At 37.3% G+C, this 14,488-nt stretch overlaps 1 protein-coding gene and 1 pseudogene across 1 annotated transcript in view; one reads left to right on the top strand and one right to left on the bottom strand.

Moving 5' to 3' along the window:
* Window positions 1-6,241: 6,241 nt before the first annotated feature.
* Window positions 6,242-14,488, bottom strand: part of MBTPS2 (membrane bound transcription factor peptidase, site 2) — a 39,162-nt gene continuing 30,915 nt past the window's right edge. Inside the window, exons 8-11 of the mRNA XM_065901122.1 lie at window positions 10,570-10,664; window positions 10,010-10,205; window positions 7,897-7,972; window positions 6,242-6,554 (exon numbers count right to left, since the gene is read on the bottom strand). Coding sequence (XP_065757194.1) covers window positions 6,332-6,554; window positions 7,897-7,972; window positions 10,010-10,205; window positions 10,570-10,664 — 590 coding nt within the window. The 3' untranslated portion in view covers window positions 6,242-6,331. The remainder of the gene's footprint in view (window positions 6,555-7,896; window positions 7,973-10,009; window positions 10,206-10,569; window positions 10,665-14,488) is intronic.
* Window positions 9,602-9,711, top strand: LOC136143205 (U2 spliceosomal RNA; annotated as a pseudogene).

The raw sequence follows: 14,488 nt of genomic DNA, 5'->3' as shown, positions 1-14,488 counted from the left end.
ATTCCCAAAGTAAACTCCTGACAACCAACCTCTTTTTCCCAGTTATATCCATAACAGAAAAGGGGATGGCCTGAACTGGATGAATGAAAATTCTGTAAATTGCTAAGTGCTACCTCCCACTGTAGATTGCTGGTGATACAGAAAGCCTAGGAAGAAAATTGGAAGCCATTAAAGGATGGAAACAAAGTGGCTGAAAGGAAAGATAAGAATGCTAGGAATAAAGCATGAAGGTCAAGGGCAGGTAAAAGAAGTTAAGATATGGTCCAATATATTTGCAAACCCTTTGTGAAAATGTGAATCTTGAATGATGACAAGCAGTAAGAAGGTGATAATGGCTGCAGGGAAATATGGGCAAAGGATGTAGATAAAAAAGATCTACAAAACAACAGACATTAAAAAAAAAAAGTTTAGCCTCTTTTCTAACTAAAAAAATACAAATTAAAATGAACTTGTTTAAAAAAAAAAGAGCTTACTTTGAAATGCAATATCCCAGACTGTGTACAGCTTTCTATTGTCTGATTTAGTCCTCAAAGTTCATCCTGCCCCAAATTCTCTCCTACATTGCTTCATCACAGTGCCTCCTTCTGAATTAAGACAGTTTGGGTCAAATGCCCATGTTACTACCAACGAATACACCCATGAACACAGATTATTTTGAATAGTTTCAGTGAGCAAAATCCTTAGCCAACACCTTAAATACGATTTTAGGTCCATTTTTATTGCAGGAAAAAATATTTAAAAGGGTCAAGGCCCGGGGAGACACTCTGGAAAACCAGAGCTAGCCCGAAGGCACTGGAAGCCAAAAAGGCACACCAAATGGAGGCAAGATCTAACGCCAGTGTGGACTGAGATATGAGGGAAAATTTATGTTATAATTCTGCATTCTGAAAGTAAATAGAGTACATAATAGTAACTTGAGCGTGTCAGGTGCCATATTAAGAACTTTAGGTAAACTGTTTTATTTAACAATATTATAAAGGAAAATACTATTATGCCTATTTTAAAGATAGTTCATTCTATACAGAAAAATAAACCTGGATTTCCTACCTCACACAATATATTCTAGAAATTAAAGATCACATCATGAAAGTACAACTCTAAAGCAAACAGAAGAAAGTATAGGATATTATTGTGACTTTGGGACAGGACAGAACTTTTTAAGTAAGACTCACAAAATACAAACATGAATCAAGAAATTAATAGATTTGACTACATCAAACTAAAAATCCTTGTTCAACAAAGGACCTCATAAATAAAAATTTATAGATGGATGATAGACTGGGAAAAATTATTTGCAACATCTAAAATGGACAAGAGTTGATATCTAGAACTTGGGTTATTCTGTAAATAGATAGTAAATATTTTAGGTTTTATGGGCCATATGGTCTCTGTTGCAACTGTTCAACTCTGCTGTTGTAGCATGAAAGCAGCCATAAATGAATGAATATGGTTGTGTTTCAATAAAAACTTATTTACCATAATAGCTGGTGAGCAGGATTTGGCCTTCAAGCTATAGTTTGTTGATCCCTAATCTAGAATATACAAGAAATTCCTATTGATCAGTAAGAAAAATTTAGGATGCTTGATGGAAAACTGAACAAAGGATATCAATAAGCAATTGGCAGAATGAAAAATCCAAATGGCTAAACAAATATATAGATGTGCAATATTATTAATAATATGAGAAATGCAAGTTCAAAGGAAATGCCATTTTGCACCTAAGGGATTTGTCAGGACATGGAAGTCAGGTAATTCAGGTGGAGGTAAGGGTGCGGGTAAACATGAAACCCACACGCCTTGCCAATGAATAAATTTCAGTTACAGAGAGCTATTAAGTGCTAAATGAAATTATTGCATTTCCATACTCCAAATAAAGGAGGGCTCTTTGATAAAGGGCAGCAGGCAAACTTTTAACAACACACATACATACATTATCTTTATTTTGTAATTAGAGATAATACACATTATCTTTATTTCACTATGGATCCAAAAACACCAACATAGGCTGTCACTAGTCTACAGACCAGCTGTTATATACTTTCTACCAATGTGTTTTATTTTATTTTATTTATTTATTTTTTGGCCACACCGGGTGGCTTGCGGGATCTTAGTTCCTGGACCAGGGATTGAATCTGGCTCATGGTAGTGAAAGTGCTGAATCCTAACCACTGGACTGCCTGGGATTCCCTCTACCAATGTGTTTTAGACATGAAGAAAATCTTAATATTCATAGGGTTTAATTCTTTTACAGTTTAGAGTTTCATATCTTTACGAGGAGGACTGGCTTTATGATGCCTGATTAATGGAATGTAAAATTCACATGAATTTAAGATAAGGTGAGATTCAACTTTATAGGATGGAGAGCCAATTACAGGGTTCTACTCTTAGACACTTCTGGGTTTTCCCTTCTCTACAGTGTCAGGAGCACTTCAGTACAAAAGTCTGAGAAGCATTCAGATAATAAGGGACATTTATTGAATATCCATCAATCTTTAGCTAAATAAAACTAAGATATAAGGGTGTTTTTTTTTCTTTCTTTAATGGGAAATCAAATTACACAATATAACCTGCTTGGTAATTAGAACTGCAACTTCCTTTAGCCACTTTTTTCTATCTCCACCCTGAATATAACCTATTGTAGCATTAGGTTCTGAAATAGAGGCTTTCCCCTCATTGAATTCATTTGCCATGGTCTGATAAAATATACAATGGATTATTCAAATTAGTATGGCCTAAACAGCAAGAGTAGCTTGCATATGCACTGATTTAAAAAGGCTTACTGTTTCAATAAAGTATATCCACATGCTTTCCCTTAAAAATAAATTTGTTACTTAACTCTATCATTGATCACGTGTTCATGTACTTAAAAGGATAGATTATACTGAAGCATATGTATACTATTGTTTGATGAGTCATTAAAAGAAAACTGGTTTACATTGAATCGTACATTTTAAACAGGTGAATTTTATGGTATTTAATTATATTTCAGTAAAGCTGATAGATAATCAATCATCTAGTCTTGTGGCTCTGAACTGTAGTATAATGGGATCAGAGGCAAAGAGGAGGTGTGAGATGGGGCTACTAGCCAGTCAGGAACTGCGGTAAATTCCCAGCCTATTTTATCTGGCCCTTAGTAACCAAGAAGAGAGAGGAAGAGGGGGAGGGGGAGAGAAGGAAAGAGAATGTGAATGTGTGTGTGTCTGTGTGTGTGTGTGTGTGTGTGTGTGTGTTGTGTGTGTATGTGTAGGAGGGAGGTTGGCTCTGTGGACAACGGAGGAAGTGCTAGGGCAAAAGGTGAAACACTTTCTTTCACGAATTCCTAAAAACATAGACTTAGAGAAGACTTCTATCAGTCACTAACGAAACGTGATGGTCTTCTTTCTTTATCCATGAACAGGCCATTTCCAAAACAGTAGTGAGAGTACTGGGATTTCATTTGAAAAAGACTTCTTTCTGTGGCCTACCAACAACTTTCATATACGGATTGCTTGAGTGAAAACTGAGGCTGCTTTTAGAATCAAGAATTTTAAAACATCTAAGATGGTACTGTATGTAAAGGGAAAATTTTTGACAGAAAAGAATACAAATTTAAAAAAAGACAACACATAGATGATAAAACATAGAGTGCTGGTACACATTTATTCTTTTATTGCTAAACATTAAACGTCAGCAACTACGATATCTTCAAGTTAAAGCCTAAGAATGAATTACAGCTCAGTTGAAAGATTTATAGAAAAAAATACCTGTGTACCATTAGTATGTGGACATTCAATAAATACCACAGGACAAACTGATGACTAAGAGCCACATATCCATGAAGTGCATGGTTACGATTTACTGTTAGAACAGATAGTGACCTGTAAGAGCGATTATCAGAAGGTCAAGTTTAACTGCATGTCTTTTCAAACTGAAATGCTAAAAAGAATATATACATCCTTTACGGATTTTAAGTGATTAAAAGCAACCCTGAAAAATGTAAACAGTGCAGAATAGAAACACTGAAAATAAAGTTTTACTGCTGATCAACTGCCAACACAACACTTTCTTCAAATCCTCAAAATAATTCATTTTTCTAATTGCTCTACAGAAACCAAAATGGACTATTTTCATAAAGATGATAATATATCAGGGACACAAAGACCTTCCAAGTTATTATTTTATGTTATATATTTACAGCATATTCAATAATACTTTTTACAGCTTACTTAAATAGAAACATGCTTTTCTAATCCATAAATAACACTAATCATCATCCATTCAACCACATTTATTAAGTATTTTTGATGTCTCATGCACTGTGCCAGGGATGCAAAGATGAGTATGACATGGTCCTCGCTCTAGAAGTGCCCGCAATCAAGCTGAAGAAACAACACATAACATTTCCTTTCTTACACAATGAGGCCATTTCTGTAAAAATGGGACTGATGTGCTCAATATCCTACTAGAGTGTTTGCCAAATCCTGACCCAATGTAGCAGAAGACCAAGGTGTTTAAAAGCCATAAGAAAATGACATGCTTGGGGGTTTTTTCCACCCAGAAAAAGAAGTTTACAGGTAGGATTTCATCTATTAAATTTTTTTCTCAGTTTTAAAAAACTGACCTGCACCTACATAGCATTTCCATTAATAAACTGCTTAGTTCATGTAATAGAATTAATTATGTAAGTATTTCATGGTATTCCCCAAACTTTAATACCTGAACAGGTCTGCGTATCACTCTGTTAATATACTTTAATCCTGAAAGACTGTCTGCCTAAAAACAGAACAAATGCCTTTTTCCTAGGATAAACCAATAATTTGTACAGTTTTAAGTAGTGGTAGTAACTGATGACCTTGAGTCATTAAAAATATTAAAATTATATTCAATATATAATTTCTGTTTAAGAAGGCAGGCAGATTTATAATACAATCTAAAGTCTCCTTAAAAATGGTTAAAAAGTTTTAGTGCCTATAAAGCAACTCAGTGATCTGAAAGAGGTGAACCCCACGAATACCTCAATTAGTGAAAAAGTTGGATACATGACTACTCATGTTCTTGAGTATATGAGAGAAGCAAATATTTTTCATCAAAGAAAGAGCTTGCTCATATACTTCTAATACCAACAGCTTCACACTGGCCTATTGACTTCCCAGATCTTCCAGGGCTGCATCTCCAGTCCAAAAGATCTCAAACTAGGCAGGGCTCTTTTGGGCTCAAGAGGCAGTTCCCGGGCACTGGCAAATCCACATTTGTACTCACATGCAGCCATACTCACTCTACTACCAAGTCTTTCGTGGACCCACAGAGGTAGCTTAGGGGAAAGATGGAAAGCAAGGACTACATATTTAATTACCCAACACAGAGAAACATCGGAGCCACTGGTGAGGACAGAGTATGTTTCAGGGCTTAAGGTAATTGCTTCTTGAAGACAGGGACCTAGAAGCTAGGCCCCAGGTAGCTCCAGCAGCACAAGAGAAAATATCTACCCTGGAAGGATTCCAAGCTTTGAAGCTCTGTAGAGAACAGTAACCCAGACTGCAGAAGGTCCTGTGATCTCTCTTGTGACCTGCCGCAAGACCCACCTGGCTCATTTCTGAGGTTCACCCCTAACTGTCTCAGCTAACATACTGCAGGTGGCAGATACTTCTGCAGCTCACTCTGAATGTCAAGGGTAGTGTTGCTTTATGAGAGTATAGGGACATATTATCAAAGAGGCAACTCTTGTGGGGCAAAACATGTCTCACCCTATTATAGACCCTACTTCCTCTTTGTTCATTTATTTGGCGTCATTTGACAAAGATTTTCCCTTTCATGTCAGCAGATTCTTTTACAGAATTTTATTAATTTAATTGTAATCAGACCTCAGTTGTCAGAGTACAAAATAATACACAATTTAATTTAAAAATACTTTTCAAACAAGACAAGGGACAAGAGATATAGACCAAGAAAATGCTCACCTTTCCACTTGGCCAAAGTCTGGTCTCCTTCAAATCTGGATTAATGATGCTTTTTCAAGAAGTTTTTCCGATTAATCCTACCCAATTCTGTTTTCCTTTACATTATTTCAACATGATACGTAGCCACACAAAAATGGTTTAACATGAATTTGCACTTGTTTAGGAATTGTTCCACAAGCATCTGAAGGTTGTAGGTTCAGTCTTTAAAACTAGAATGTAATCAGGGACTATGCCTTTCATTTCTTCTGTTTATCCCATAGTTTGGATACTCTGGATAAAGAACTTAAAGTTGTTGGCTAAAATGTAATTTTAAGAAACACTTTATATTTCACACCAAGTAAGGTTTTCAATATTGTATATTGTAACTCAGAGATTCTATCAAATGAGTGCAAATATTACCGTGCTGTAACCATCCAGAGTCCCAGGGTCACATTGGCAGCCAAAAGTATACTGCCACCAAGCAAGATGAAAAATCCTATCAGATCTTTGACATCATTGTCTCCAATCACTGAGGTAAGAGTAGCATCTAGGAAAGAGTTTAAAATCCATTGTCCGTCCAAAGCAAAGCAGGGCACTGCATTAACAATAGCCAGAGCTCCCGAGAGGGAAATCAGGTACCTGGTTAAAATCGGTTAAGGAGCTTACGGCGAGGTCTGAGGGCAAAGCACATTGGTGGGAGTCAGAAGCAGGCATTTTACCAGGACTGGATTTGAGATTACAGGTGACTTCCTTCCTTTCTTTAAATCTCTGCTTACCAGTATACACCATTGCTTCTTAGATCTCTACTATTTAAAACAAATGACATATTATTTCGAAGTTCAAAAACCTTGACTAGAAAAATAAAGGCCAACCACTTGTAAACCAAGACAATCTGTAATGAACTCCTTCAGAAGACTAACTCTTCCTAATCCTTTAATTATACATCAAGACAAAGGAATAAGAAATAAGGGAAAATTACTTTTTGATCCTTACGAAGTATACGTTATATTAGATATATAAAGATTTTGGCCCCTTGAACTCTATTTTACTATCATCTGTAAGGTCATAGTGTAAATATCTCTGAGAAAAAGCTGCAGTCTACAAGGTACAATTTTGACTGTACACATTTTTTAGTAATTCATTTGTTAACTAATTTGTTACTAATTTGCTCATCTGTTTTGTTTCATTTTTTTTGCAAATCATTAAGGAAAGAAATTAAAGATTTAAAACTGACAAAAATAAAGAACCTTTCCAAACTGTTCACTTTATTCAAATTCTACATAATAACCAATTAAAATTTTTCTTTACATGCAAATATAATATGCTAAAGAACACATGAGATTTTGTCCTCTGAATGCTATTTTAGTATTGGAAACCAGTTTGATCTCCCTTACGCATTCCTCCACTTGATCGGAGCCAAGAGGCTCAGAAGGGGTGGAATTCATCACCGCATTAGTAGCTGAAGCGTTCATCCTTTATAAACGTACTAAAAGGTTTTATACCCCTAAATTCAACTCTCAATTTGTATTCTAGGTTCCTTCCCTTCGACATCTTAACCTTTCTCTCCTCCCAATCAATCTGTCTTCTCTGACTTCTTCCTCCCTAGGTACAATCTGATCTTTTTCAACTTTAAAGTCTCTTTTTTTGGTATTAGCAGTTAATTGATACTTGTAAGGTCTGTTCATGCTCTCTAATCACGGTAAAACTAATGAAGTTCCAAGTAGCACTTTTTTTTTTTTTTTTGCGGTACGCGGGCCTCTCACTGTTGTGGCCTCTCCCGTTGCAGAGCAACAGGCTCCGGACGCGCAGGCTCAGCGGCCATGGCTCACCGGCCCAGCCGCTCCGCGGCATGTGGGATCTTCCCGGACCGGGGCACGAACCCACGTCCCCTGCATCGGCAGGCGGACTCTCAACCACTGCGCCACCAGGGAAGCCCCCAAGTAGCACATTTTAAAAACATCTTTCACGCCAGAAAGGATACTTGACAAATGTCTCCACAACCACAGGCAGATCTATGCTTAGAAAGTTGAAACGTGGAATAAAACTGGTGATGCTCACTAAAAAAGAAAAATAAGAAATAATATTATTTATACAGATAAGCAACAGCATTATGAATTTTACCATATGACTAAAAATTGGGCTAGCCTATTAAATTGATTGAGAAAGCCCTTCCCAAACATATGCAGGCAGGCTCTATGGCCCACATATAAAAGCAATTGGCAATTCTAGAACATCTAATAAAAATAGTGGAATACAGAAATTCATGTCTCAGTGTACTTATATTTTGAGGTGAGAATATGATAAAACTGATTATATACCAACTATGACTACCAAATACAGAGATTGACTTTAAAAATACACTAGAATTTATATCAAAAGAGTCCTTATTCTTTCAAAGAGGTATAACCTTAAAATCACATTCACTCCAACTATCAATATTATGCCACTTAATCTCCTTCTGGTCTCGGTGTTTTTTTCATTGCTAAAACAGGGATTAAGACTAGGGGATTTTTAAGGTCTCCTCCACTTTGTGGATTCCATGATCCTGTTTTTGTTCAAAACATTTAAAAACTCTCTTATAATTAAATAGAACCCATAGCACACATTTCTGAATTACCCTGAAAAGGGACATTTCTACATTTGTTGAGGAGGTATTATACACTCTAGAGTCACTTAGAGTCAAACTAATAAATAAGAAGAATGACCCGACTTTTATCTTAGGATATGACTATGGAGAAATGAGAGAGCTTTTTAAAGAGTAACTTAAAACCCACATGTCCATCAATTGATGAATAAATACAGAAAATGTAATATATCCATACAATGGAATATTACTGGGTTGGCCATAGAAAGGAACTATGTACTGACACATACTATAACATGGATGAACCTTGAAAACATTATGCTAAGTGAAAGAAGCCAGTCACAAAATATTCCATTTATATGAAATTTGCAGAAACAGAAAATAGATTAGTGGTTGCCAAGGGCTGGGGGTGGGTGGGTGTAGAGAAGTAGAATGACTGCCTAATGGGTATGGGCTTTCTTTTTGGGGTGATGAAAATATTCTGGAACAAGACTGTGGTGATGGTTCCACAACTCTGAATATATTAAAAACTACTGAACTGTACACTTTATTTTTTATTTTTAATTTTTTAACATCTTTATTGGAGTATAATTACTTTACAATGGTGTGTTAGTTTCTGCTGTATCACAAAGTGAATCAGCTATACATATACATGTATCCCCATGTCTCCTGCCTCTTGCGTCTCCCTCCCTCCCACCCTCCCTATCCCACCGCTCTAGGTGGTCACAAAGCACAGAGCTGATCTCCCTGTTCTATGCGGCTGCTTCCCACTAGCTATCTATTTTACATTCGGTAGTGTATATATGTCCATGCCACTCTCTCACTTCGTCCCAGCTAACTGTACAATTTAAAAGGGTGAATTGTATGATATGTGAATTATATTTCAATAAAATTGGTAAAAAAAAAAGGAACATAAAATAAATCTTGTACAACAAAATAAGTTAGACTGTATGATCTTCAGCCATATGGAGAAGCTATACGTTTAATCCAATCATGTTGCCACTGTTAAAACAATTATGTTGGCCCGCTTTTGAAATTATATTCATATAAAATTCATGTGTCATGCACAAGTTACTTTATCATCATTATCGCTATGATTCCGATCGCTTCTTGGCCTTTTGGCTAAGATCAAGTGTAGTATCACTATGATTCCAGGCATTCTTTGACATATGCTGCTCTTGCTACTGTTTTGGGAGCTTGGATAAATTTAATAAACGCTCAGAGAATATCTTAGAGATCATCTATGTGATATAAACGGTAGTGAAGGAAAAATGCGTCATGTGTCACTCTCCATAGGCAGACATGGTGTTCAGCTCCATCTTGCTTTATAAATTCAGATTATTTTCCTACTGCTTAAATTTCATTTCGTGCTTAAGAACAAGTTAACAAGACTTTGAAAAGTGATCAAATATAATAAATAAAATTAATGCAAGATGTGTACTGAGTTGCTACCACTGAGAATATATGCCATTGTAGCGATATTCTGAGGGTCTACCACAATAATACCCACCTGTGTAGTGAAGGTGCAGTGGATGTCCTACATACAACATATCGATTTGAGGTGGGTGTTTCACTTTTATTAAGCGAGTATGAGTTTCCAAAGAAGGTATTATACAGAAACTTGAACTTGAGCTTTTTTTACAATCTTTATTGGTTCTACAAACTTGGGTGGCTTCCACTGCTTTCCGGGCAGGTAGACATGTATACTAGGGATAGAACATTAATTAGTCAATATTAAAAATGACTTGTTAACAAGAAAAACACCAAGTTACATTACTTCAATATCTTTCATGTCACCTAGCATATTAGGAATGAAGTTCATATAAAGGAAATGCCATTTATGTGTATCTACTATAAATTAGATTCAATTATTCTACTTTGGCCAAATAAGATATTACCATTATAAAATTTTTAAAGATTCTCAGATAAATATGACATGTGAAATGTAGAGATTTTAATAAAATTATACAAAGCAAAAGGGCAATGGTTTTGTAGATTCCATTTTAGTTCTATATGCTTACTTTGTAATAATTATATCAGGCAAGCAAGACTGCTTCAGGGACAACTTACCAAACGCTTATTAAAATTATTTCTATAGGAAAAGCACACATCTGTAAGGCTGTGATTGTTACAGCATTCAGTCGAACCGTCTAGCCGTTTGTATGCTGAAGAGAAATGGTTTATTAAAATCTGTTATTAAAAAAAAAGAATCCATTACATAGAAGTACATTTGTAATAAGAATTTTGCTTTCAAGACAAAAAGAATTAAGTAAAATGCATATGAATTCAGAAACAACTGTATAATCGACAGTTCAGCTTGTCAGCTACTCACTGCAGAGTTTGATTTTACATTATAAAAAGAGATACATCCACATCCAATTTGAAATCAAGAAGCATCAATTACCCTAGGTTAGTTGTCTTCATATAAACTTACCCACTCGTAAAGCTGGAGTTCCAGGGGTCTCAGTAGGTTTTGCAATAACTCCAGGTGGTCAAGCACAAATATTTAATGAGCCACTATTAGATGTCCTAATGCTGCTGATCCACTGATCCAATTTCACTACTGAACTCCTGTGCTGTGCTGTTAGCACAGTGAGCTAGAGCAGGGGGTCCCCAACCCCGGGGTCGCGGACCGGTAGCGGTCCACGGCCTGTTAGGAACCGGGTCGCATAGCAGGAGGTGAGTGGCAGGCGAGCGAGCGAGCGAGCGAGCGAAGCTTCATCTGCCGCTCCCCATCGCTCGCATTACCGCCTGAACCATTACTCACATTACCACCTGAACCACCACCCCTGCCCCCTGCCCTGGGGAAAAATGTCTTCCACAAAACCGGTCCCTGGTGCCAAAAAGGTTGGGGACCACTGAGCTAGAGGATGCCTAAGAGACTCTCATCCCTAAGGACATCCCTATTATATCAAATATCTCTCCCACCTCCAGGCTTATCTTGAGGCTTTCCCCACAGAACCAGGGCAGCCCAATAGGACCCCACAGATATGCACATATTTGCCTGCATACTAGTAATCCAGTTACCATTTCTGGAAGATAACAGAAACAGGGCAAGTATTCCCATTATTCATTTATTTTTTCAAGTTCTTTGGTAGACTGCTTCTCTTGTGTCTAGGGTAGAATAAGGAAGCTAAATCACTGTTACAGCTGGGACAAAATTTTTTTTCCATATATTTATTTCGGAAGGTTTCCTGCATTCAGCACATCAAACTTGTAAAGCAAAATTGATGCGTGGGGACTTCCCTGGCAGTCCAGTGGTTAAGACTCCCAGCTTCCACTGCAGGGGGCGCAGGTTCGATCCTTGGTCGGGGAACTAAGATCCCACATGCCACGGGGTGTGGCAAAAAAAAAAAAAAAAAGAGAAAAAAAAATTGATGTGTGGCAAGGACCAATTAAACTTAGAATCTTATATACCTACTACCATACTCACATGTGCTGAAGAAGAGAAAGTAAAGTTATCCCCGATTTCCAATACTACGAAAAGCATTATTAACAAGAGTGTCTTTAGGAGTGCTGGCGTGAAAATGGCTGTTGATATGCAATCTGACTTTATAAGGATTTTATATTTCAGGCAAAGGTTTTGTTTGTTTTTAAATCTTTTCTTTTTTTCTTCTAGATCATTTGGTTAGACTGGATGTCCTTAAACACGCACTGTTGCCAACGCGAAGAACAAAACAGAGGTGAAGTAAACTAACAGATGCATCAATTTCTCCTCTGCAATGGCTGGCTGTGTGGGTAGTTTTGCCTTGTTTTCTTACCATAACTGAATGGGTATTTAAATTCTGGGTGGTGAGTAATATTTAAAATATGAAAGCAAACTGTGAACATCTAATGGCACAAACTTGTGCCTATAATCACTCATCAGCCCTAATGGTAAACTATAAGGTAAAAAGGTGTTTAGGATTAAAAAAAAAAAAAAAAAAAGATCCAGGCAAAAGCCCTCAGTATTTTTTCTCATCAGTTGCCAAGTCGCACCAATTTTTACCTTCTCATTATTTTTCTCTTTATTCCCACTAAAGGGTAGACTCCAATTCTTTCTCACTTGACCCATTTGAAGAGAGTACTAACACATCTAGTTTACCACCTAGCTCTCATATGCAAACTTGTCCTACATACTGAATGCTTCAGATTAACCTTCCAGTGTAGAACTCTGAGAATGTAGTTCTTCTAATCCAAATATCCAAAGACTCTGTGCTGCTCCCAAACAGTCTAAATGCCATAGCCTAAAACATAAAGACTTCTACTTTTTCTTTTTAGTCACCTTAGCTCATACTCTTCTCTTGCTGAACCAAATTATTAGCAGTTCCCTGACCAACTTCTAGTCTGTGGCGCCGAGGTTCATTTATATCGGTCTCCTGAAATTAAACTCACTGTTGAGGCCCAGCTCAAGAGCTGCTGCTATGAAGCCTGTCCTCATCTTTTCAGTCAAGACTGACTGCCATCAACTCTCACAACTCCCAATACTTTTTGTCATTAATTATATTTAACCTTGTACCGTAATGTGGGCATGGTCTAATTCTTTGATTAGACTGTGAGGTCTTTGAGGGAAAAGTTTCTCAGTATCTTATATAAGGTGAATAACTCAATATGCACTGAATACATAAATGGTGTTCTATGCCACTTGCCTTTGTATCAGTAATGATTTTTAAAAATTTACATCTGATGCTTGATTCTTATTTTTTCTTGGAGGAATGTATGCAATACAGAATCGAAAAGTCAAGAATTTGATATCACTGTTGATATAGGATGTCTGATAATACAACAGCTTAAAGGGGCCAAGCAGGTATCAAATAAATGAAGTGGATAGTGTGTGGAAAAAATAGGAAGTGGTGGGGGTTGTGATGAATTAGAGAATACATACCTTGTTCTAAGTAGTGTTAGCAGCCAGGCCACTCAACTTGGGGCCGAGAGTCAAGAGATCATCTATTTTATTCCATGAGAAAGAAGTCTGGACCCTCATGCGAAACCTTTTCTTTTTTCTTTTTGGCCGTGCTGTGCAGCATGCGGGAACTTAGTTCCCCGACCAGGGATTGAACCCGTGCCCCTTGCAGTGGACTCTTAACCACTGGACCACCAGGGAAGCCCCGAAACCTCTTAAATATTAAATATTGGCAGCCAATTAAGAATATTAAAAATATTGTGCAAGCCAAACCATACACATCTGTCAAGGCTGGCTGGATTTGGCCTCTAGGTTACCACCAATTTGTGACCTCTAGGTTATGGCTTCTTCCTATGGTGATTAATCCAATTAAAACATAAACTGATGGCTATGGCTACCATGACAAGATGAAGTGCCTCCTGACATACAGAATTTCCCATTATTTTGTTATCATGTGAGAAGATATTTCTCTGTTTATCAATTTAAAAAAAGTTGTACATTTAAAAATGTATTTTATTTTAGAATCTTTTCTACTGGATCACATTAAAGGACAAGTCACTTAATTTCTGTGACTCAATTCTTAACCTATAAGACGGGTATGCCAGAGGTAATTTTCACATTAGTATACTGCTATCAACATGAGAGACCAATCCAATTCTACTTTGGAAGGCACATTCAAGACTGCAATGGGAGGGCTTCCCTGGTGGCGCAGTGGTTGGGAGTCCGCCTGCCGATGCAGAGGACATGGGTTCGTGCCCCGGTCTGGGAGGATCCCACATGCCGCGGAGAGGCTAGGCCCGTGAGCCATGGCCGCTGAGCCTGCACGTCCAGAGCCTGTGCTCCGCAACGGGAGAGGCCACAACAGTGAGAGGCCCACGTACCACAAAAAAAAAAAAAAAAAAGACTGCAATGGGAGGTCCCAGAGGCATTCATGGGATCAGTTTAACTCTAGGAAATTAGAATTCTCCCTTAAATCTCCCCAGACTGGGAAAGAATTAGGGAAATTAAGACCAGAACAGTTTCATAATTCCATTACAAGGAGAACCTACATATTCTGAATGTACCCTAAGATGGGCCCTAAGATACTTGTAGAAATAGTCTAGTCTT

The sequence above is a fragment of the Phocoena phocoena genome, chromosome X, assembly GCF_963924675.1.
Source record: "Phocoena phocoena chromosome X, mPhoPho1.1, whole genome shotgun sequence".
NCBI classification, from domain to species: Eukaryota; Metazoa; Chordata; class Mammalia; order Artiodactyla; family Phocoenidae; genus Phocoena; species Phocoena phocoena.
Note: the sequence above shows the minus strand (reverse complement) of the source record. Positions and strands in the feature narration are given on the sequence as shown.